The sequence below is a fragment of the Triturus cristatus genome, chromosome 11 (genome assembly GCF_964204655.1).
Source record: "Triturus cristatus chromosome 11, aTriCri1.1, whole genome shotgun sequence".
Lineage (NCBI taxonomy): Eukaryota > Metazoa > Chordata > Amphibia > Caudata > Salamandridae > Triturus > Triturus cristatus.
In genome coordinates, this window is record NC_140594.1 from 278,067,895 (window position 1) to 278,092,828 (window position 24,934).

General features: G+C 47.0%; 1 protein-coding gene and 1 long non-coding RNA gene across 6 annotated transcripts in view; one reads left to right on the forward strand and one right to left on the reverse strand.

The window, feature by feature from the left end:
* Positions 1-24,934, forward strand: part of LOC146784024 (uncharacterized) — a 324,690-nt gene that overhangs the window by 148,527 nt on the left and 151,229 nt on the right. The gene's annotated exons all lie outside the window — the stretch shown is intronic.
* LOC146784025 (SEC14-like protein 2) overlaps positions 1-24,934 on the reverse strand; it is a 418,275-nt gene that overhangs the window by 30,120 nt on the left and 363,221 nt on the right. For all 5 annotated transcript variants that reach the window (XM_085635841.1, XM_085635839.1, XM_085635840.1 and 2 more), the window contains one exon: positions 11,796-11,965. In XM_085635841.1, the coding sequence (XP_085491967.1) occupies positions 11,796-11,965 (170 nt within the window). The remainder of the gene's footprint in view (positions 1-11,795; positions 11,966-24,934) is intronic.

A 24,934-nucleotide genomic window follows, 5' to 3' on the forward strand; every position in this document is an offset into this window, starting at 1 on the left:
AATTCACTGCAGCATGTCCATTTTTGCTTTTCCCTACCACACCGGACAACATTGTGGGTATTGATATGCTTAAATATTTCCGGGCCTCAATATGTTGTTCTCCGGAAAGTGTGCGTGTTATTTTAAATAACAATTATCCAATGGTTGAGAGATCCTGTCTGAGGATGCCGCTCTTACCTAGTGTGAAGAAGGAACACTGTCATTTCTTGCCTCCCATCAACACAAAGTCTTGTGAAAGAAATTGCAATTTTGTAGACAGCAGGTTACCTATTGTGGAGAAGTGTGGCTCAATGGTTAGAGCGGCAGACCCTGATGCAGAGGTCTGGCCCGGACCAGGGTTCAATCCCCGCCTCGGCGGGTCTTGGGCTCAATTTCCCCGGACCCGATAATTCTCGCCTCGGTGCCTATTCTAATCATGGGTCACACTCTGCAACTCTGGGCAATAGCTTGCTTAATCTCCACAACGGCCCCAACAGCGCTAGGATGCCTGGCTTCACCTTGGGGGTGCCCAGGAGTGGGCACTTCACAGGGAAAGGCCAGGAAGGGTTCCACAGCGGTATGTGCACAGCGCCTGAGAGACCCTTTCGGGGGGGTGCGGAGCGCTATATAAATGCACTACATTTACATTTAGGTCACCTCCTGTGAAAGGAGGGACGTGCACTTACACCAGACCGCATTCAGACTATTTGAGATACTCCTGTGCCCCGTACTTAGAAGGATGTCCCTGCACTGATTGGCCTCACTTTTTTTGTAGGCAATTTTTTCACACATTATTAAACCTTTGTTAGCCCTTTTGACTAAAGACACTCCGATGCTCCTCCCATGGACTGCTGAGTGCAGAGCGCCTTCCAACAGTTATGCCAAGCCCTTTGATCTGCACCAGTATTGGGTACCCCAGACATGTTGATGAGTGACTATTTGTCCCATTTAACTGACGACTTGTCTTCTATTTATCAGCAGGTGCGGGAAGCTCTTCCTTCGTGAGCCCTGCTGTGTTGACAGACCACCGCAACATCCTGGTCACCGAGAAAGGACGAGCTGTGTCACCTGAAAGACCTCAGGAAGTCTTCCGGGACCACATGATCCCTGGTACATCTAGATATCTGCTTCGATCCAGGAAGAAAGACCTTTCATCACAGAGAGACTGAGCCACTGTGGTTAAAGACTGACTACAAAGGGGGGTAGCCTATTAGTGACTACTCGTCTCAACGTTAGTGAAGAAACCAACGCCTGCCCAGGACCTTAGGACATCATCTATTTTGTTGTTTGCCGATGAAAATGAGCTCGCCTAAGAAGAAGGAGATCGCTGCGACAACGTGCAATGGCTGTCCAATCTGCATCCTTGGTTTGACTTTGACTGCTGCCATCATTGCTACTGTAATGTGGGTAGTGGAGGAAGTAATGCTTGGAGCCTCCTTATTGTTATTGTTTTTGTTAACTGATTTTTATATAGTGCTAATCACCGTCAGCTCTCTAAGCGCTTGAGAGAGAGAGTTGCCAGAGGTTGTCATGGGTCACATGTGCATGGCCGCATAGTTAGCTAGTTAAGCCGTATCTAATGCCTCCTTGAAGAGAAGCGTCTTAAGCTGTTTCCTAAATGAGAGGAGTGCCGGTTCCTTGCGCTGGTAATCGGGCAGTTGGTTCCAAAGTTGTGGAAGCAGGTTGGAGAATGCTCGACCCCCATTGGATGCAGTTATGTATCCTGGAGTGGCTAGGCGGTAGGTCTCGGAAGACCGCAGTGTGCGGCCCGGACCATAGTTTTTCAGGCGTTCTTTAATATAGGCTGGGGCTTTGCCATGGATTGCCTTATGGGCGATAAAGAGGCCCTTAAATCTAGCTCTCTGTTTGATTGGAAGCCAGTGCAATTTGCACAGCAGGGGGGAGACGTGGGACCATCTTGGAAACCTAAAGATCAGTCTGGCTGCGTCATTCAGCACCACCTGTAATTTATTATTCAACTTCTGAGGTAGACCGATGTATAGGGTGTTGCCGTAATCCAATCTGGAGACAATCGTGGCTGATACAATCATTTGAAGCGAGGCAGTTTAAAGGAGGGGGGCACGTTTTCATAACTGTCTCATAAGCCCTATACAGGTTCTGACCACTGTGGTGACTTGGTTGGCCATGGAGAGCTTTGAATCAATTTTTATGCCCAGGCTTTTTACGGCATGTACTGGTGTGGGGGTGGCACCCAGCTCTTGAGGCCAGAAACGGTCGCTCCAACGGGTTGTCTTTCATGGGGATGACAAGTACTTCCGTTTTATCGGGGTTGATTTCCAGTGATTTGGCAGTCATCCAGTTCACCGTGAATCTAAGGATTTTTTGTACCACGTCCTGGGCAAAGCTGGAATTGTCAATCTGGAGGATGAGCTGGGTGTAATCCGCATAGTTAAAGATGCGACAGTCCAGGTGGGCAAGGGCTGTCACCAAAGGCTGAAGGTAGATGTTAAAGAGGAGCGGGGACAGTGCAGAGCCTTGAGGGATGCCGCAGGTGAGGGTACCTCTATCTGATAACCGCTCCCCTAGCTGGATCCTCTGGGACTGCTCTGTCAGGAAGGAGGCTAGTCACTGGTGTGCCGGCCCAAGAATACCCAGATCCGCTATTCCGTCAAACAGCCGGGTGTGCTTGACTGTATCGAACGCCGCTGATAGATCTAATAGAATCAGGGCGCTCGGTTTTTTGTTGTCCGCCATGATTCTGAGGTCATCAAGGACCGACAACATCGCCAGTTCTGTGCTGTGGTGGGCTATAAACCTAGCTTGTAGCTTCTGGAGCACTTGGTTATCCTCCAGGAATGATGAAAGTGTTTTGAGAACATGTTGTTCTATCACTTTCGACAAGAAAGGGAGATGGGAAATGGGCCTATAGTTCTTGAGGCTCGCGGCATCAGCCCCAGGTTTCTTTAGCAGGGGGGTAGCTTCCTTCAAGTTGGAAGGTAGGTGGCCCATCTTCAAGGAGTTATTTAATAGGGCAAGGAGCTGTTTTTCCATGCCGAGGAGGGCCATTCGGAAAATCCTTGGGGGACAGGGGTCTGCGGGGTAACCCGATTTAGTGCGGTTCATCAGCTGTGTCAGGGACATAGAATCCAGCATAGGGAAGGTGGAGAGTTGCTTGCCGGATGGGGGGGGGGGGCTGATTCTGGATTAGTTGCCCTTGATTGATGGGGGTATTGTCAATCTCAGAGATGATGTCCCTGACCTTTTGGAGGAAGTAGGTCTGGAATGTGTTGCAGTCTAGGGGTGCGGCTGCAGATTTCACCTCCGAATTTTTGGCTGAGTTCTTTCAGTATTCTGAAGGTCTCATTCTGCTTTTTAGGTGTAACTATGATTCTTGCCTCTTAGTATTTGGCTGACGTTGATGGATTTTGTATACACAGTGAGAATGGATTTATAGGCTGTCAGTTCCGCCAGGCCGGAGACTTTCCGCCACCTCCTCTCGGCGTGGCGGAGGCTTAGTTTCAACGCCCTCAGTGTCTCATTAAACCAGGGGGCCCCTTTCCCTTTATCTCTCACCCTATCTCTTCACTCCGGTGCCACTTTATCTATAGCACAGCGTAGAGAGTTTGTCAGGGCTTCCCTCTCCTGGTCGAGATTGCCTGGTTTGAGGTTCGATGGGGAATCCTGTATAGGGTTTCTACTAGGTTCTCAGCTTCTATTTTTTTCCAGCTTCTCACCTTTCTCCACTCTGGGGGTGGTTGAGATAGGTGCCCCTCTGTTGGAACCCAACAGCTGAGTAGTGCGTGGTCCGACCATGCACAGGGGCTGATTGCTATTAGCTTGGCCCATGGTTGCGAGGTCCATATGAGATCCAGGATGTGCCCTTTTGAGTGTGTCGGTGCATCCACCAGTTGCTGGAGCCCCATTTTCCACATTCCTGTCTCAAATTGGCTAGCGAGCGGCTCCTTTGGAGCTTTATCCCATTGATAGTTAAAATCATCCGCCACAAAGAGTCGTTTGTATTGCGAGCAGAGGTCTCTGATTACCTCTGCAAACAGATCATTGAAGCTGGGGTTTGACCGTGGGGGGCGGTATACCACCAACTGTAGTGGGCAGGACAATTTGGGTGAGATTTTGACTGCTAGTACATCTGCATTGTCAATGCTCTCTGCTACTACTTTGGTGGCTATTAACCATTTATTAAATAGAATGGCTACACCCCCTCTCCGCGTCTTTCCTTGTCTGTTTTGCCAGAAAGCATCGAAGTTCCCCGGAAGGGCAGCGATGATGTCTGGAACCGAAAAGTCACCCAACCAAGTTTCAGTGAGTGCTAGGATGTCTATGACTCCATCCTGGAGGATTGAAAAGACTTCCAGGTAGTGTTTCTGTAGGGACCGTGTATTAAGAACTGCCACTTTCAAACCTAGTGGGTTACTAGATGTGGTGATAGTATGGGGGACTGTGCGCGAGGTGATAGGTCCTCCCGCCTCGTTGCTTCTCAGCAGATTTACTGCTCTCAGCTTCTCTACTGCCTCTATATTAAGGGCATGGCTTCCCGAGGCTATTGTCTGCAGTTCTGCCCCTGAGTAAGCCCGGGAAAGACCAGGGATTTGCCGCAACATGAAGAAGGATACCGGCAAAATCTGAGAAACAATTTATTTCTTCAAATGTTGCATCAGACACACCAGCTAAGTAATGCTACTAACTGTTGGGTTTGTGGCAAGATTCCTCCTCATCAGAACATAAAAGGAATCCCGTTGTCACCACTTCCATTCTCTCACAATGGCTCATACCCAGCTTGGTTCAAACTTCTATATGCCTCTAATGAACAAAGTCTGTTACCCCAACGAAGATGGGGACCCACAAGCAAAAGGGACTGCTTTAGAAATGGAAGAATATAGTAAAGGAAGTGCAGCAACAAACTATATGTATCCAAATTCTAGATCGGCTAAAGGAAATGGACCCCTTGTTATCTCTGTTGCCATGACCACTGGCCCCCTTTGTTGACCCAGTACAGAACAGTAAGCTGGTCCGTCGCCTCACCCTTACAATGGAAGCAGTGATCAATCAGACAACTGCAACTTTAGGGAACTTGACAGAAGAACAAGCATCGATCTGCATGGTCGCTTTGCTGAAAAGACTTGTTCTAAATGTTATTCTGGCTGATCGAGGTGGAGCATGGTGTATCATCGGACTCCAGCTATTGTATCTTCACACTGGACAATTCACCTTCTGTATATGCGGTCATCTCCAAACTAAACAAAATAGCCACTGAGATACATCAAGATTCAGGAACATAGACTTGGGCTGGATCGTTCTGGAGCGTATTTTCTGTATGGGGTTTAAAAATACTATCGGCCTTGTTCGTAATTATTACAATCCTCTTCTCTTGTTTATGTTTCCAATGCGGGCCAGTGCTTTGTTCCCTCTGTATTTCCATTTGTACTACTTGCCTACCATCTAAAGCGAATGTCCAAAATGTAAATGCCCGTTTAGCAATAGACTGAGAAGTCAGCAATATGATGCTGATTGATATACATGTTTATCATACCCCTTTTTAAGCATAAGAAAATGTCTTAGCTTATGCCAAAAGGGCGTCTGTTGAAAACGTGTAATATTTTACTTGGCATAAGCGACAGCCATTTTGGCTGTGGTGTCCATTTAAGTTTCCATCGTAATTCTCCCGTCCTCTGCTGCTCGTTTTTTTCTGCCTGTGCTATCTATTTTAGTTGACTTCCTGACTCAGCTAAAAGCAATGTATGTGCTGAGAGTTTGTAGCTGCCAGAACACCTGGTCTCAGATTAGCGGCGTAGCTAGTGGGCGGTCCACCCCAGGCGGCACTATTTTGGGAACGGCCGCGCGGCACTGGTGGCCCGTTGCGGTGGCCTTTATAATTTTTTGGGGGGACACTCACTGACACTACTGTTAGTCACAGTAGTGTGTCAGTGTCCCCAAATAAATTATAAAGGCCGCCGCAACGGGCCACCAGTGCCGCGCGGCCCCGTTTGAAAGTGCAACAAACAAGCGGGAAAGCGCACCTGACCTGCTTGTCAGTTGTAACTGCGCCCGCTGTGCTGTGCTGCCAATTGCCGCCGCGACTGTAGTGCTTGCAATGGAATGTTGTTGGTCCGTCCCAGCCAGGGCCGTCAATCTTGTGAAGCGCGCAGGCGCTACCCAATGACGGCCCGGGGCATCTTTCTGGCCAGCCCTCGCACCTTGAGATGATAACATCATAGTGATGCGTCACGCGCTTCACCACTACGCCCTCTCGTGAGGAGTACTTCTGGGTGGCAGTGCTGGGCGATTTGCTGGCTAGTGGCTGCTGCATGAATCAACCCCTACAGTGCCATAGGGACAATGGAGTGAGGTAAGAGTAAGACTGAGCTAAAAAAGTTAAATTTGTAGCTAAACGTTTTCAGAGGGGTTGCTGCTGACTCCGGAGCCTCAAGGGTAGAAGCCCTCAAAGCCTCTTGAGCATAACTGTGAGCGAGGATACTTAAGTTTATCTTCTGTCTAGGACAAGGCCCTTCGTTCACAGGCGAACAAACTGGGCAGGTGCAGTGCAGGCAGTGGTCGAAGTGGGCGGGATCAGAAGGGCACGGCATGCCCCTACTTCTTTTATTAAAAGATTCCGGTCCCCTACTTTTTCTTTTCAAAACTGTGTCCCAGGACGGCAGAAATAGCAAAGGCATTCAGATAAGGCTCGGCTTGCATTCGTGGACGTTAGGGGACCAACAGAGAAGGAATAGGACTCGGACAATGTCCTCTTCTTTTTTGTGCTGGCAGCTGTCCCCCCCCCCCCCTCTTCCTATTATTCCCTCTCTTTCTGTCTTGCTCCTCATTTACTGAAAACCGTGACTTGAAGAAACGGTTCACAACCTCTCTTTCCTTCTTTCATTAAGTTGCTTCCCTGTGAAATGGATGCAAAAAAGAAAAACACTCTTGCGGGAAATGCCCTTTTTCTGACATTTTTCTATTCCAAAGTGCAGCGGGATGGAGAGAAATGTACCGTTCCTGGAGGTATTGCAATACCTGGTTGATGGGTGGATTGGAAAACAAAATGTGTACCATGGCTCTGTGTTTATGGATGTGGTCTTTTTAAACCATACTGCTTACTTTTTGTAAGGATATAAGCAGTGGACATTGAAACGGTTCCCTTCAGGGCCCTGTAGTCATGTCCTTAACTTTTCAGGTAAAACCACTCGCTGATTTCTGAATAGTGAGTGAGAGATCGTTAAGGTAACCATGTTGTTTCTGCTTACATTTCACATGCTTTACTTAATAATGCATTCCTTATGAGTGTTTGCTCTTACTTTTTTTTTTAGACAGTATATTACTCTTATCCAGTGCATAATTTGAATTGAGCCACATCCAAGTGTTTATAGCGGGCACAATTAGGTTGTAGCTGAAGGCAGTGCGAGTTTCTCTCAGTGGGGCTGCGGGCAGTATGGTGTTCAGTGGGGGAGAGGATGTGGCACTATGGCCAGATCTGTCGAATTTGGAACTGGAGAACCGGGTTCAACCTTCATGACCAGTCCACCAGACCACTCTACTGAGGGAGCATATTCCCATGCTAGACCTTAGTAGGCCCCACTAGACCTTAGAAGGCTTGATGTCTTCGCACAAGCAGGTGTACCCTAGTGGTGTCAATTGTGGGTTAACCTTGAAGGCCTGTCCACCACAATCCATACTGAAGTTCATCTCCCGTCTTGCGGGAAGGACTATGACGCAGCACACCCTAGAGCACCAGTGATCCAGTCATTGTGACTCTGTCACTGAGGTCACATGAACCTTGAGCAGGTTAGGGCAGTGCGAACGGCGTGACCGCACTGGGTACCTATTTCGGGTGGGTGCATAGTGTTTGTAAGTATATTATGGTTTAAATAAAACTTGCTGCCTCCTTCCTGGCCTCCAGCAATTTTCTGAAACAATAAAATTGCCATGATAACTTTGCTGATTAATGTTCTTCCTAGAGAGAGATCAGAGTTTTGTCTAGTGGAAGGGTTGACTCCTGGAAAGGTAGCACAGAGGGTTAATGTTCCTGCTGCAAAGAACATGTACCATGCAGATCACAAAGTGCACTGCTTTAATGGGGGGACCATGATGAATGGTCATTTAATGTCAGCTGTAGATGATGGATCCCTGAACAGTGTCATGTATGTGCATGTTTGCATTGTGCTGAGGGGATTACCAGGAGATTGTTCACGCAGCTCTCTGATGGATGTCACATACGGTTTTTCTGAGTCCCCAGATAGATCTTGCAGTCTGTGTGTTCTCTTTTGTACTGCCAGTCACAGGTATATTCAACTGTGTAGCCTTGGACCGTGTCATGTATGTGCATGTAACTTGCATGATCGAGGTAACTGTTAGCGGCGATACTACGTGTCTCTCAGACCTCTTTCAAGTGCTCACCATCCTTTTTCCCCAATACCCCCACCCCCCCGGGGGCGGCAATCTGAGGGATAGCCCCAGACGCCACAAGCTCTAGCTACGCCTCGGTCTCAGATGTTAACTGTCAGTCATTTACTGCTGCCATAAGCATTCCTGCTCCCCCTCCCACTTTGCTGACCATGTGGTTTTTTATCTGTCCTTGTTGAACTTGTTATTCCTATTTCTGTTCACATGCTTGCACTGCACAAAACCTGTATATAAGACCTGTGTTCTGTGAATTCAATGTACTACCTCCAGTCAGCACTTGAGAGTGTTGTGTGGACGCGGTCCCAGTCATGAGTGATTAATAAACTTGTTATTTATTTCCAACTTCAGTGCCGATCTCTATTTTGTTGGTCTCTGGACCCATGGACAAAAGGGTGACCCTGCACCAGTGTACTCCTAAAAAGGTACATTTCCACAGTCTAACCTAGCGAGCCCCGGGCGCGAAAGAGCACCTACGTGGCCTGTGCGCTGCGCCGATCTATCTAGGTCATTGTCGAACACCAAGTTGAGATCACCCCCAATCAATATTTTTCGCTCCTGGGTCGCAGTAGCTTCAGTTAGGGCTTCATGTAGAATGCGTTCCTGGCCCTCATTAGGTGCATAGATAGACCCTTTAATTATTGGTATGTAAGCAGTGTACCCGTTATCTCAGCCTCCTTCTGTACTGCTTTCCCCTCCATATATATTATAGCATTTTCATTTTTATCTGTGTATTCCGATGTAATTTGCTATTATTTGAATTTTTAGGCTATATTGTATACTAAGGGTCTTCTATATACATGAAAAGCGTGACACTTTGTCCAGAGGATGGTCTAAAGTACTTGTTAGATGCCTGCAGACCGTAAAGTCGACAGATTGAAAACCACAGTTGCCAACTTGAGGGACTTTTAAACCTCTTCCCAAGAAAATATTTTTGTAAAGACTGACATACAGAGAATGCAGCGGTTGGGTGGACCCTGGTCGTCACATATCACCAATTAGATGTTAACGGAAGTTTGGCGATTTTGTTCGGACAGCAGGATAGGGAGATTTCTCTTTACCCTAACTGTATGAACTTATTATGATCCAATAAATTACAACTTGTGTAGTTATACAAAGAAGTATGCCTACTATAACAATTAATGTGTTATGCATAATCTAGTAGATGTTGTTCTGCTACGTTTAGCATTCTATATTTTGGAGTAGATATTCTTACAGCATCCCCTTAAATAAGTCTAATTTTCTCCTTCAGGGGACAATTTATGTTTTGTATGTTCGTACCCAATCTCCTGTGGGATTATTGGGTTGCCCTATCTTGTTGTACTTGCTTTGCATGGGAGGCACAGAAATATGCTCCGTCCTAAAAATATGGCATACAGGAGCATTTCTGTGTTTTTCTTCTACACTTTCTGGAGACGGTGAAATACAGGGGAGTTCAAACAGAACAGCACTGCCAAGGATAAGCATTCAACAATTAATTATGGGAGTTGAATAGAGATGCACATGGCCCTCGAGAGCACACAAAATGCTTGTAAATGAAGATGATGCCCAACAGTGTCTGCACGAAGAGGGCATTTGGAAGTGTTTGCACGTAGAGGGCTCTTGGCGGTGTCTGCAGGCAGAGGGCGCTTGGCGGTGTCTGCAGGCAGAGGGCGCTTGGCGGTGTCTGCAGGCAGAGGGCGCTTGGCGGTGTCTGCAGGCAGAGGGCGCTTGCCGGTGTCTGCAGGCAGAGGGTGCTTGGCGGTGTCTGCAGGCAGAGGGCGCTTGGCAGTGTCTGCAGGCTTAGGGCGCTTGGCGGTGTCTTCAGGCAGAGGGCGCTTGGCGGTGTCTGCAGGCAGAGGGCTCTTGGCGGTGTCTGCGCACACTGAAGCCTCTTGGGAGTGTCTCCATATGCACAGGGCACTTGCGTGCTTGGTATTATCTGCACACAGAGGATGCCTGGCAGCGTCTTTGATCTTTTATTGTTTTTTCTTTTTCCATTCTCAACGTCAACCCAGCCATCAATGGTGAGCACGGAGGTGTTGTAGCTTTTGTTATCATTGATTTCCTTGATGTTCACAGGGACGCCGTTTCTCACCTTGACTTCTTTTGGATCTTTACCTTTAAGATTCCTCAGAGTGAGACGGGATCACTGGTAGAGGGAGCAGCCTCTCCTTACTCGTAGGATCTTTCTCCAGAAAGGGATTCCTGCCTTTCGTTTTGGCCTTGCAGGCTAATCTTCTCACACTCTCTCAAGGTGGCATAGGAAAGGAAGCTGCAATGATGACATCTTCTGCGATTGAGATTGTGGTTGGCATAGGATACTGATCCAGTAGGGGCCTGTTTTAGCTATTCTTCTGCCACATTCTGACCATTTCGCAAAAAGAGATGGCATTATTGCAAAAAAAAGAATTATTAGGTCTCGCCCGACCCAGCGCATGCGCTAGTCTGGCGAGACATTTTGTGAGGGCTCCAAAAAGTGCTACCAGGCCAGCCTAGAGCTACAGTGCATGTGCGCGGGTGCGCGCGCCGCGCTTTACCTCGATTACTTTCACTTTCGGGGCCGCACGGCCGGTTTGATGTTTGATCACGATCACTTTCGCGGCCGCTTTGATGTTCTCCGTGAGGCTTCAATAGATTGCAGCAGTTAAAACAAGCATTGGCATAGCCAATAGGTCTGGCTTTTGGGACCTTATAAGTGTTTAGTTATGCAACTGTTGCATGGCTAAAAACTTATAAGGTCCCAAAGGCGAGACCTATTGGCTATGCCAATGCTTGTTTTTCTTTTGGGGGGAAAAACAAAAAAAACTCTCAGTCCTAAAGGACGTCGAGTGAACCAATGTTAATGAGGTTCTGAAAGGTTTTTGTGAGGGGTGAAAAAGTTTTAAAACATCCAGTCGCACTGCTCCAAAACCCTAGCGCAGGAGCCATAAAAAAGAGCTGGCTTTTAAAGTAAATTACCGAAATAGGCAATGTAGGCAGTTTCGGCTGCTAAGTTATACAATTGTGTATTTCCTAGCCTTTCTGAAGTAAGGCAAAGATGTTACACAAAACGTATCTTTGGAAAAAGCGCTCTGGGATCTCCGTATGTGAGTGGGTCTAGTCAGTATGTATGATTGTTGATGGAGGGCCCCCAAGCAAGGCCAGAACATTTTCAATCTTGATCAGCCACATGAGTTAGGTGAAGCCTCAGCCTTATGGCACAGCGAGCCGCGACTCACATCTGGGTGAAAGGGACCCATGACTGTTTTGCACTTGTGTTCTCTTATGGAAAGGACATCACCTAGCACCTGAGACAGGCATTTACCATGGCTGCGAATATTTCAAGTACTCCATTCATTACTTTGTTGTTATTATCAAAGACAGTGCATCACCACTCTAATGTATCCCTTTGCCTCCATGAAAATCAGAGGGTACAAGTGTAATATTTAGATGATTAAAAGCTGAAAGCTGCATTAACTTACAGACGCCAGGGTCATTGCAGATGAGGGAGCCATCTTCTGGTACTAAATGTGCATTGTACCGGTCAGTGGTGACCACCTCAATCATATCTACTGCTTTCTGACGCTCGCCTGCCTTCGTTTTCCTGTAGATTCCAAAGCCAATGTCCTCCGAGTCTGACTTAAACTGCCACCTGAGGAAGAAACACAAATTGGTGAGACAGGCTACTTTCACGATTGGGAGCAAAACACTGTGTAGAGTCAAACTAACAACTCTGCTAAAGGGGAGGAATATACCTGGGCAAGCCGTATCAACAAGCCACAGTGAAGCAACATTAGTTGGCAGTAAAAAGACAACCTCTTTCATGTGAGTAAAAAAAAAACTGGGGCAAGCCAAACCAACAACGCTCACATTGGAGAGCAGCTCACCAGGGAAAATCACACCAACAAATCTCCCCTGGACATCATCATACCGGAATGTGAAAAAACACCTCTTATGTGGTGGGGACTCACCTGGGTAGGTAATGCCAGCAGTGCACCTAGGGAACAACAGCCTTGTGCAAGTCAAACCAACGACTCACATGTGAAAGAGACAAACACCAAGGCAAGCCAAACTAATAACATTAGTCTGTGGAAACAACATACAGGGGTAAGGGAAAAACTACTACCTTCACTGGTTGAAAGAATATACTATGGCAAGAAAAAACAACATCTACATGACACAAGATGCTTTTAAATTTTGAAGCACCATAGCTGGGGGATAAAAGCCTTACTCCCGGAGAGCAATACACTGGGGCGGATGTACGACATTACAAGGCATGTTTTTTTTTATTAAACACAATCTATTGCTTTTTCAGTAAAACGGTACAGTGTATCAATATTTTTGCTGCATTCAGACAGTATCGGGCATACAATTGATCATTGACATAAAGCATATAGAGGGAAGAATTATTGTACAATGTACCTTTTTTGTGCACTATGTATTAATGACCCCATTCTCCCCAGCCATTCCCCCTACAAAACTAGTATGTTACGTGTTACTAGGTGTGTATTGGAGGCAGGAGTGGGCGTAGTGAATATGTAAGTGTGTATACAATGTGTAGTGAGATGATTGGGGCAACAGGGATGTCCAACGGATACGTGAGTGGGGTTAGCATATTATTGTTTATCACGTGAGGCTGTATCTAGCGCTTTAAATCCTTCCAACATGATAGCCCATTCGAGTGAGAGAGTTTTTTGGCGTAATCCTCTGAATTCTTCTCTACGGATAGCCTCACTTTCTGCCAAGCCCCATCGCTTAGCTTCTGATGGATACATCTGCCTGTTGATTCCTCCCCTTATGTATATCCCCTGAGCCAGCATACTTCGGAAATTTTTCATAACTCTCCACGCCGACGAGGTCGTTACAATGCCATGGCTCCGCATGCGGCTCCACATGACATCACTGGAGCCATAAGAAGACCACATTGGCGTGATGACGTCCGTTCCCTTTTTTCCGCGCTGTCGACGCTAACGTTTTTTTGTGGGACTCTCCATACTTTCGACTGGAAACTTTGTTTGTCGATTGTATCTTTTTCTCTTTTGGCATGTCTGCGCCGAAGAAGTCTGGGTTTAAGCCCTGTAAAGAATGCGAAGGTCACATGTTTATCACGGACCCGCATGAAGACTGTCTTTGGTGCTTGTCATCTGACCACGAAGTCGAGGGCTGCTCTTCTTGCAGGAAGATGAACCCTAAGGCTCTTAAGGAACGGGAGGCCAAATTGTCTATGACCAAGGCAAAGAAAGAAAAAAGGGGTCGGAAAAGGTCGAAGTCCAGGTCATCGACTTCGCATGACTCCAAGAGGAAGCATAAGAAGAAGAAAAGACATGTTTCACGGCGCCGGTCGTCGAAGGCTGTGGAGTCGAGGTCGCCTTCTCCTACTCCTCGACGTCAAGTAAAGGACTTTGTCTCTCCTTCTCCTTCAGTCTCTCAGGCAACTCCAGTCCATTCTCCATCATCCAAGGGGACTCCGGATAGGTCGTCGATGCCGAGATTCTCACCAGCTTCAGAAGGTGTGTTGAATCCGGTTGAGAATGAGGTTCCTTCTGCTCCTGCGGCTCTGCCTGTGGCTCCAGTGGTGCCGACTCCAGAGGTGCCTCGTATGGATATCGAACCGGCTCAACTTCCTCAGTTTCCGGAGGGTTCAGATCCATCGCATTTTCTTAATACCATGTATGGAGTTTTCGCCAGGGCTTCGTACCCCTCTGGTACACCTTCGGGTCCCATGGGTCCTTTGGCATATAATTTGGGTGTGCCTCAGCAGTATCCACTGGCCCCCTTTCCCGGAGCCAACAATGCCACGTGTGGCTCCATCGACACCGCTGCCGAAGATGCGCTCGAGGAGAGAGGCGCAGAGGTTGTTGGAGGAGGAGCAGTACCAGGAAGAGAGGGAAGAAGGAGAAGTGTATGACACAGAGGATGTGTTTGAAGACTTGTGTGAGGCAAGTGGACTTGATGCTTCTCCGGAGTGGGACTTTGTTTCTCAAAAGGCTTCCCCCTCGAAAGAGGTTGCTCCCTACCATTCTGTGATTAGGAAGGCTGCTGGACTTCTAGATTTGCAGCTTCCTATGGCTGAGTAGAAGCCTAATCTTGTTACGGAGGTGCTCCATCACCGTCCTCGGTGATCGAACCACTCTTGCCCTTTAATGATGCTCTGACCGAGCCCATACCGGATGTTTGGCGCAATCCTCATTCTGCTCCTGCGATTTCGAGGTCTGTGTCCAGAAGATATAGGTCTGCTCCTGGGGATCCAGTGTTCCTGTCTTCCCACCCCTCTCCTGAGAGCTTAGTGGTTCAGGCTTCTTGTTCGAAGCAGTCCACAGGTGCTTTTCCGCAAGCTCCTGCAGACAGAGATTCTAAGAAGCTGGAGCAGTCTGCGAAGAAGGTCTTTTCTTCAGCCAGCATGGCACCTGTCTCCTGGGTAGATATATTCATGCCTTAATGGACTCTGCCAAACAGCTTCTTCCTAAGCTATCTGAAGAGGACAAAGGTAATCTCAGTGAGGTGTTGGCGACTCTCAGGCTGCAGCTCACCAGGTCATCCAGTCGGGCCTGGACACGGGGGATTCTGTTGCCAGAGTAATGGGTTTGTCTATTGCAACAAGAAGACACGCATGGTTGAGGTCTTCTGGGTTTTCTCCCGATGTCCAATCGGCTCTTCTTGATCTACCTTTTTGAAGGATCTAGACTTTTTGGAGAGAAGGCAGATTCGGCTTTGCAAAGATTTAAGGACAGTAAGGCCACAGCAAAATCTTTGGGTCTGCAGACACAGGCGAGAGGTTATGGTTATAAGAGGTAGAGAGGCTTCGGGAGGTCTTCCTGTCGGAATTTCAGACAGCCTCAACAGCAACAGCAGCAACAACAAAACCCCTTGTATAAGCCCTATAGGGGTAAAGGCCGAGGTCGCCAACGTGGAGCCGGGTGTCATCCTTCCTCCTCCTCCTCCACCTCCCCAGCCCCTCCTGGTAATGCGAGAAAGCAGCCCTAGATCTGCCATCCTGGATCATGTAGGTCCCATAGGAGGTCGACTTACCCATTTTCTACGAGATTGGAAATCAATCACATCGGACCTTTGGGTTCTAGATCCCGTAGAAAATGGGTACACCCTTCCCTTCAGGGAATTCCCTCCTCCTTACCCTCCTTGCCAAGGGTTCTGCACAGAGGAACATTTACTTCTCCTCCAAAAGTAGGTTCTTGCCCTGTTACAAAAAGGTGCGATAGAGGTGGTTCCGGAGCAGGAAAGGGGTCAGGGATGCTACTCCCGGTATTTCCTGATTCCCAAAAAGGATGGCAGGTTACGTCCAATCCTGGATCTCAGAATTTTGAATCTATATCTCAAACAGGAGAGATTCAAGATGCTCACCCTAGCGCAAGTTCTTCAGGCGCTGCAACAAGAGGACTAGATGGTGTCCATCGACTTACAGGATGCGTATTCTCATATCCCAATCCTGAAGTCGCACAGGAAGTATCTCCGTTTTACGGTTGGGTCGCAACACTACCAGTTTGCGGTTCTTCCGTTTGGTCTTACTACTGCACCTCGAGTCTTCACCAAGGTGATGGCAGTGGTGGCTGCCCATCTCAGGAGGTCGGGGATTCCAGTTTTCCCCTACCTGGACGACTGGCTTCTGAAGGCAGAATCGCCAGAGATGGTGCTTCATCATCTGTAGGTAACAGCTCAGCTGTTGTTCAATTTGGGTTTTTTGATAAATGTAACCAAGTCTCAACTAGAGCCCTCTCAGCGCAACATGTTCATAGGGGTGGTATTGGATACCACTGTGTGTCGAGCTTTCACTCCTCCGCAAAGGATTCTCGACATTTAGGAAATGATCCCTTCATTTCACAATGGAGTGGTTGTTCCAGTTCTGAAGGTCCTACGCTTGCTCGGTCTGTTCGCCTCCTGCATTCTGTTGGTCAACCATGCAGGCTGGCACATGAGGGCGCTCCAGTGGTGCCTCCGCAGGCAGTGGTATCAGCACAACGGAGATCTCAGGGAGTCTGTCAGGATCTCCAGAGAAGCTGCAGCGGATCTGTCTTGGTGTAGCGTGGAGGGCAATCTGTCTCAAGGAAAGCCCTTTCATCTTCCTCCATCGGTGACCACAGTGATAACGGATGCCTCTACCCTAGGGTGGGGTGCTCATCTGGGGATCTGGAGATCAAGGGTCTTTGGTCTCCAGATTGAAAGTTTGTCTCATATCAATCTTCTGGAATTGCGGGTGATACGTTTGGTGCTCAAGGCCTTTCTCCCTTCCCTTTGCGGTCAGTTGGTTCAAGTTCTGACGGACAACACTACCGCAATGTGGTATGTCAACAAGCAGGGAGGAGTAGGGTTGTACCGTCTCTGCAGGGAGGCGTTGCGACTCTGGTCCTGGGCTCAGGACCATCGGATTTGCTTGATGGGAAATCATCTGGCTGGGATGCTGAATGTGCGTGCGGACAGTCTCAGTCGGCAGTTCTCCGCCGACCACGAGTGGAGGCTTCATCCGGAGGTAGTTTGACACATCTTTCGGACGTGAGGAACTCCTCGGGTGGACCTGTTTGCCACTCTCGATAACGCGCACTGCCCGTCATTCTGCAGTCTCCAGTTTCCAATGCAGGGGGCGTTGGGGGACACTTTTCAGTTGAGTTGGAGTTCACAACTACTTTACGTGTTTCCTTCCATACTCTTGATTCCTCGGGTTCTGAGGAAGATTCGCCAAGACCGGGCCCAAGTCATATTGATCGCCCCGGATTGGCCAAGAAGGGTGTGGTACACAGATCTACTTCACCTCTCATCGCACCCTCCGCTCCGTCTCCCTCTTAGGGTAGATCACCTTTCGCAGTCGGGGGGGCAGGTTCTATACCCCTTACCTCCAGAGCTTGCACCTTCGTGCCTGGAGATTGAACGGGGCAACCTGAATTATTTTTCTCTCCCGCCTGACGTGGTGGATGTTATATTATCAGCCAGGCGACACTCCACCAAGTCTATCTACTCCTACAGGTGGTCAAAATTTGTTAAATGGTGTTGAAAGAAGTCTATTGATCCCTTGAAAGTTAATCTTTCTGATGTTCTTTGCTTTTCGCTTCATTTGGCCCAGCAAGGTTTTGCTGTGGCCACTGTTAAAGGATATTTGACTGCTTGGTCTGCATTTCTTTGTTTGCCTGATCAGCCCTCTTTTTTTAAGTCTTTGAAAGTTTTAAGGTTCATTAAGGGGCTTACTAACATTTTCCCGCCCACTCCTTTTATTATGCTCCAGTGGGATTTGAATTTAGTGTTAACCTTTTTAATGGGTTCTAAATTTGAGCCTAAGCATAGCTGTCCTTTGCGACTGCTGACTTTCAAAACAGTCTTTCTGGTGGCTATCACTTCGGCTAGGAGGGTAAGTGAGCTTCAGGCTTTGAGTTTAAAGCCCCCGTTTTTGACCATACATGTTGAAAAGATGGTACTTAGGCCCAGGGCTGCTTTTCTGCCGAAGGCGATAACTCCCTTCCATCTAGGACAGTCCGTTACCCTTCCTACTTTCTATCCTCCCCCTCACTCTTCCAAGGAGGAAGAATGGCTTCATCGTTTGGATCCTAAGAGGGCGATCAGTTTTTTATCTTGCTAGAACAAAGGACTTTCGTCAGGATGATCAGCTCTTTGTGGGCTATGCTGGACGGATGAAGGGCAAGGCAAGGCAAGGCACAAGCGCACTTTATCCAGGTGGATCGTCTTGTGCATCAAGATCTGCTACGCTCTGGCTGGTAAGGAGCCTCTTGAAGGCATTAGAGCTCATTCCACCAGGGCTAAGTCATCTACTTCTGCCTTGTCCAGAGGTGTTCCTATGCTGGACATCTTGAAGGCCGCAACTTTGGCCTCCATTCACACTTTCGCGAAGCATTACTGCTTAGATTCTGAAGTGAGGAGGGACGGCCATTTTGCGCGCTCTTTCCTGCAGTACTTTTTGGTATAGAAGGGTGGACACCCTCCTCCAGGAGTGGGACTACTGTTGGATTCTATTCATAAGGTGAGGAATCCACAGGCAGACGTATCCATCAGAAGAACAAGTTACTTACCTTCTGTAACGCTTTTTCTGGTGGATACAGTATCTGCCTGTGGATTCCTCACTGAGCCACCGCCTCCACCCTTTTATACCTTAAAAGAGGTATTCGTTAATATGTTGTTTCATATTGTCGTTCTGCATTACCTCTGTTTTGCCTTTCTGTAGGCTTAAAGGAAATGTTTGCTTTATTTTGCTTTCCTTTTTCACTTTACACTGTGTGTATTTGTGTGAATACTGTGTACTATGTATGTATTTTCTATATGGTCGGTCTGTCTGTTTCGCCTCGGTGGTATGGAAAAAATGGGTATTCACGCTGACATGGTCTTCTTATGACTCCAGTGACGTCACGCGGCGCCGCGTGCGGAGCCATGGCATTGTGACAACCTCGTTGGCGTGGAGAGCTACGAAAAATTTCCGAAGGATGCTGCCGCAGGGGATATTCATAAGGTGAGGAATCCACTGGCAGATACTGTATCCACCAGAAAAAGCGTTACCGAAGGTAAGTAACTTGTTCTTCAGTTCGTGAGTGTTCAATTCTAGAATCTCTTGGGAATTTCCGTAGTTGTCTTACCCCGTTTAGCCAACAATAAGCCCAAGTTGGCAAACCTGATTGTGGTCGGGGAACCCTTGAGCCTAGGATGTAAACCTAGTAACATTGTGCAGGTGTGTTCCATTGATCAAGACCAGAGACGGCAGTCAGGGCAGAGGCTACACCCGCCCAATATGGATATATTACAGGGCATGACCAAAGCAGATGGGTCAGATCAGCAACTAAAGCTTTGCATCTTGGACACTTGGAAGAGGGGGCGGGAAAAGCAATATTTATTCTGTGTGGTGTTAAATATGCCCAAGTAAGATATAGAATTGTATGAGCTTAAACCTTGCATTGCAGGAGACCTTTTTTAGGTACTCTAATTTGTGGGCCCACTCCTTGTTCGGGAATTCACAAATCAGCCATTTAAGCCTAAGGGGGGGTAAGGGAGACTTTGAGATACTCCTCAGTGCCATGAAAGAGCCAGTGAACAAGGTGTCTGCTATGTCCCATTGTATATAATACTTGTAACAGTTCATGTGTGGTCTGTTCCACCCCGTCAGGGGACCAATGCTGTCGGATATAGCGAGTCAAACTGGCATAGCTTAGAAACGGTGTTGCATGAAGGCCATGTGTCTGTGTAAAATCAGTGTGGGGCATAATCATTCCATCTTGAAACTGCGAGCCCATTGACATCTCCCCATTCTGTTCCCAAGCGTTCAACCGTTGTGCCGGAGGGCGTTGGAATACCACAGACTGGGATGTTCAGCGCATATGGTAGAACAGGAGCTGTATATCGCACTGCAAGTTTCCAACATGAGAGGGCCACTTGTAGTAAAAGTGAAGTAGTTGGGGGTATAGCCGCTCTGGGGCATATTAATTTGTGCAGTTGGCCCTGATCAGTTTCTGTCAAATTGTGTCTGGCTAACCAATGGGCCAGCCGTTGCAATTGCCCTGGCAGACAATAAGCCTTGAGTCTGGGGCACCCATGCCTCCTGCATCCGAAAGGAGATGCAATCTGGCTTTGATTTGCACATTCCGTATCCAATGAGCAATTCCTTCGTATTCTTAAAAATTCACTATAGGGAAAGCTCCATTTTAGATGACTCTGATTAAAACTTTCTGCATGAAAATTGTAATTTGTGGCAGTCTCCTTATCGTGTAGCGTGGTTTGTAATGTGGTGTTGGCCACATAAATGTCTGTGTCTAAGAAGGTTATTGCTCTTAAGCAGATTTCATATGTGAATTTCAAATTAGCTGTTATTATTAAATATTGAAAATACTCCGCCGATTCTTAATTCGTCCTATCCCAAACAAGAAAGAGGTCTTCAAAAAAACTTGACCACAAAATTATTTCATTCACAAATTTGTCATTTTCTAGTGTCCAAGCATACTTTTGTTCGTACCACCCCATCACAAGATTTGCGTAATTGGGTGTAAATGAAAATCCCATAGCAGTGCCTTTTGTTGGTTTAAACATTTCCTTATTGAATAGAAATATATTGTTGGTAAGACAAATTGCTATAATTTATATTAACATCTCATTATGTTGATGAAATTGGATGTTCTTTTCCCCCAAAAAGTATCTACAGGCTTGTATGCCAACACGATGTTCTATGCTTGTATATAATGAGACAGTTACTAGTTTGTAGGTGGCTTGCCATGGACTCCCATCTAACCTTTGCAATAGATCTGTGGTATCCCGTAAATACGAGCTAAGATCTTTAACTAGTGGGTGAGGAAGAAGTCAATATAGTTAGACATGGGATCCAATATCGATGCTTTGGCTGATACAGTCGGCATCCCCGGAGAGTTGTTTTTATTTTTGTGTATTTTAGGGAGGAAATATATGGTGGCTAATGTCAGTTTATATGTTGATAAATATTTTAACCCTTTCGGGGAGCAAGACGGCCGGGAGCCGTCCTGCGCCACTGTGCAAGTGTGCGCAGGACTGCTCTCGGCCGTCTTGGCACATGGCACCGGAAATCCCTCTGGTGCAGGCACCAGTGTGATTTCCTTTTCTGCCCTGTAGCCTCGGGACCTGAGGAAGAGCTTCCCCAGCTCCCGAGGCCCTGCCCCTGTTTCTATGAAATGACGATCACTGCGCATGTTGCGCCGATGCCATTTCACGAAAGCCCCCACACCCGCCAAAATTACAGCCTATCTGCCCCCCCGGGGGGTGGGGGGGAAAGCCCACTAGATGCCAGGGATTTTTCTTTGGGCAGTTTGAATTAGGCTGGGGGCTGCCCAAAACGGGCATGCCAATGCCCCCCCCCCCCCACAGAAGTTAGTCTTTCTGCCCCCCGGGAGGCAGATGGGAGCTATAGCCCCCAAGCCCACTAGAAACTAGGGATTTTTTTTTATTTGTGTAGGGGTAGGGGCTGCCCAAAATGGGCATGACAATACCCCCACCCACCCCCAGAGAAATTCAAGTCTTTCTGCCCATCCGTGAGGGGCGCAGGAAGCCCACTAAGTGCCAGCGATTACGCTGCCTTTTTTTTTTATGCATGGGGGTGGGGCCTGCCCAAACTGGGCATACCAATGCCCCCACCCCCACCAAAACTAGCCACAGTCTTTCTGCCCCCCTTGGGGGCATATCGGAGCAAACCCCCCCTCCGCCGATTTCCCCCCAGGGCGGCAGAAAGCCCACTAGGCACCGACTTTTTTTTAGCAATGTGCCTACCTGTGGATTTTGGGCCCTAGCGCAGCTGGCACATAGGGAAACTTAGCAAACCTGTAAATTTTTTGAAACTAGACACCAAGGGGAATCCAGGATGGGTGACTTGTCTGGCTGTCACCAGGTTCTGTTACCCAGAATCCCTTGCAAACCTCAAACTTAGTCCAAAAAAAACATATTTTCCTCACAGTTATGTGCTGGAAAATTCTGAAATCTGCATGGATCCACAAAATTCCACCCACTCCGCATTCCCCAAAGTCTTACGAGAAAAATGGTACTTCACTTGTGTGGGTAGCCCTGGTGCCCGTGACCGGAAACGGCCCAAAACGCAACGTGGACACACCACATTTTCACAGTGAAAATGGACCCTTTTTTTGCAAAGTGCCTAGCTATCGATTTTGAACCCTAGCTCTGCCGGCACCTAGGGAAACCTAGCAAACCTATACATTTTTGAAAACTAGACACCCAGCGGAATGCAGGATGGGGTGACTTGTCTGGCTCTCACCAGATACTGTTACCCAGAATCCCTTGCAAACCTCAAAATCTGTCCAAAAAAAACACATTTTCTTCACATTTCTGTGGTGGAAAGTTCTGGAATCTGCGTGGATCCACGAAATTCCACCCACCCCTCGTTCCCCAAAGTCTTCCAAGAAAAATGGTACCAAACGTGTGTGGGTAGGCCTAGTGCCCGGGACAGGAAACGGCCCAAAACGCAACGTGGACATAACACATTTTCAGAGTGAAAATTGACCCTTTTTTTGCAAAGTGCCTAGCTGTAGATTTTGAGCCCTAGCTCTGCCGGCACCAAGAGAAACCTAGCAAACCTAAACATTTTTAAAACTAGACACCCAGGGGAATCCAGAAATGGTGACTTGTCTGGCTCTCACCAGATTCTGTTACCCAGAATCCCTTGCAACCCTCAAAATTTGTCCAAAAAAACACATTTGCCTCATATTTCTGAGTGGGAAAGTTCTGGAATGTGCGTGAATCCACATATTTCCTTCTACACAGCATTCCCCCATGTCTCCTGATAAAAATGGTACCTCACTCGTGGGTGGGTCAAGTACCCGCGACAGGCAAGGGCCCAAAACCTATTGAAGCAACATCAAAATTACCTATCAAAAAAAAGAACCTGGTTTTGCAAGGGGTCCCATGAGTTTTTGGCCCCGGGCTCGGTGGCCACCTATGGAAACCTACCAAACCCACACATTTCTGAAAACTAGACACCCGGGGAAGTCCAGCAAGGTATGGCTTGTGTGGATCCCCCAACATTTCCCTACCCAGAATCCCCTGCAAACCTAAAACCTTTGCTGAAAAAAACAATTTTTTCTCACATTTCTGTGTGGGAAAGTTGTAGGATCACCGGGCTACCACCCAGTTTTCCCCCAGGTCTCCCGATAAAAGTGGTACATCCCTTGTGTGGGTAGGCATAGTGGCTGCAACAGGAAATGGCCCAAATCGTACTGTGGAGACGTCAAAATTACCTATAACAAAACTACCTGGTTTTGGGGAAGGCCCCTGGGGTTTTGGCCCCGGGCTCGCCACCATCTAGGGAAACCTACCAAACCCACACATTTCTGAAAACTAGACACCCTGGGGAGTCCAATGAGGTATGGCTTGCGTGGATACCCCAACGTTTCTCTACACAGAATCACCTGCAAACCTTAAATGTAGCTGAAAAGAACACATGTTCCACATATTGTTGCATGGAATTACTGTGGCGGCACCAATGTCCTACCCCACAGCGTTCTCCTTAGTGTCCCGAGTAAAATGATACCTTCCAAATGAAAGATAATGTGTAAAAAAAGAAGTAATTTTGAAAAATTACCTATAAATCTCATGCTAGTATGGGTACTCCCAATTTCTGAAATGTGCAAATATCTACTGTTTCTAAACTCTATATTTTGTTCCCATTTCAGAAATACATTGGTGTCTTTCATACCGATTTTTCCATGTATAAATTTTCCTAAAATAATTGCTATATACCCGATTCATAATAAAAAACCATTGCAAGACGCTGCTCAGTTATTGGCTCTTGATCAACAGCATACCTTACGGGAAGATGCTGCGGCTCAGATGTATCTGCAGCAATGAATCTGATTTGAAAAAAGCTCAGGAAAACAGCAAATCTAGATTCTTGGAAAGGGGCTATTCACACAACATTATCAACAAAGCCATATCCAAATCAATGCTTGTGACTAGATAGGTACTCTTAAGAGATAAACAATTTGACAATCTTACCCAAGATATGACAAGATCAGTGACAAACCATGACACAAATGAATCCAGAATCATGATGGGGTACAGCAGGCAACAGAAATCCAAACAAAAAAATTATACAATCAAGCTGGCCTTTTTTCTTTTTTTTCTTTTTTTTTATATAGAGTTTTATATAGCACGAGCTTGACCCGAATCGGGTATCCGAGCGCTTTACATAGCACCAGTTGCATTACATTAGGACACATTCATTTTTGTTAGGCACTTTGGTCCTAAATGACCCAGTGGTCGGACCCCTGCTTCCGCAGAGGATGCCCATCACTTACAGCAAATCCCCGTCTATGGGAGACAGCCTTGTAAAAACTAACCCTGAGATCATAGAAAGCACTAGTTGGTTACAAACGCACAAGGGACTTTTTAAATGCAAACATGCAAAGCATGTATAGATGACATCAATAAAGACACATATTCCACTCCATTCAACATTTGGGAATACAAGATCCAAAAGTTACTCACATGCACAACTGAATTTGATGTATATGTGCTGCTGTGCCCATGCGGCCTCCAACATATTGGCAGCACAAAACTGCAAGTTCACAAAAGGGTTTTGCAACACTTACGCGCAATCACAAGTCAAGACAATACATATCCGGTGGCTAGACACTTTAAGGAGTTCCACAGATCCAACAACAGAGAACTTAGCTACTATGCGATTGACGCAATTTTCCCTAGCAGACGAGGTGGAGATAGGGAACACATGCTCAGAAAACTCAAGACCAGATACATTCTAGAACTTAATACCAAACACCCGGGAGGTCTCCATGTAACCGAGGATTTATATAAGTGTCTTTAATCTATTTTAAATGGGTTGTACAAACTGTTTTTATTCCATTAACAGCTGCTAATATTATAGGTTTTACAGTTTTAATACAACATTTATAAACTGTACTAGTACACAATACCATTGGTTTAGTTAGATGCTGATATATTTATTTTATATATTTATTTATGCTATCTTACATATTTATGTGGATTTTATCATATGCATCTTTGTACATAAGCAGCGGATTTGCACTAAACCATTCTAAACATCAGTAGCCACAGCATATAGTTACATCTCATGAGATGATTTTCCCTTTTATATATTTATTCATACCACATTATCCATCAGTACTATTAG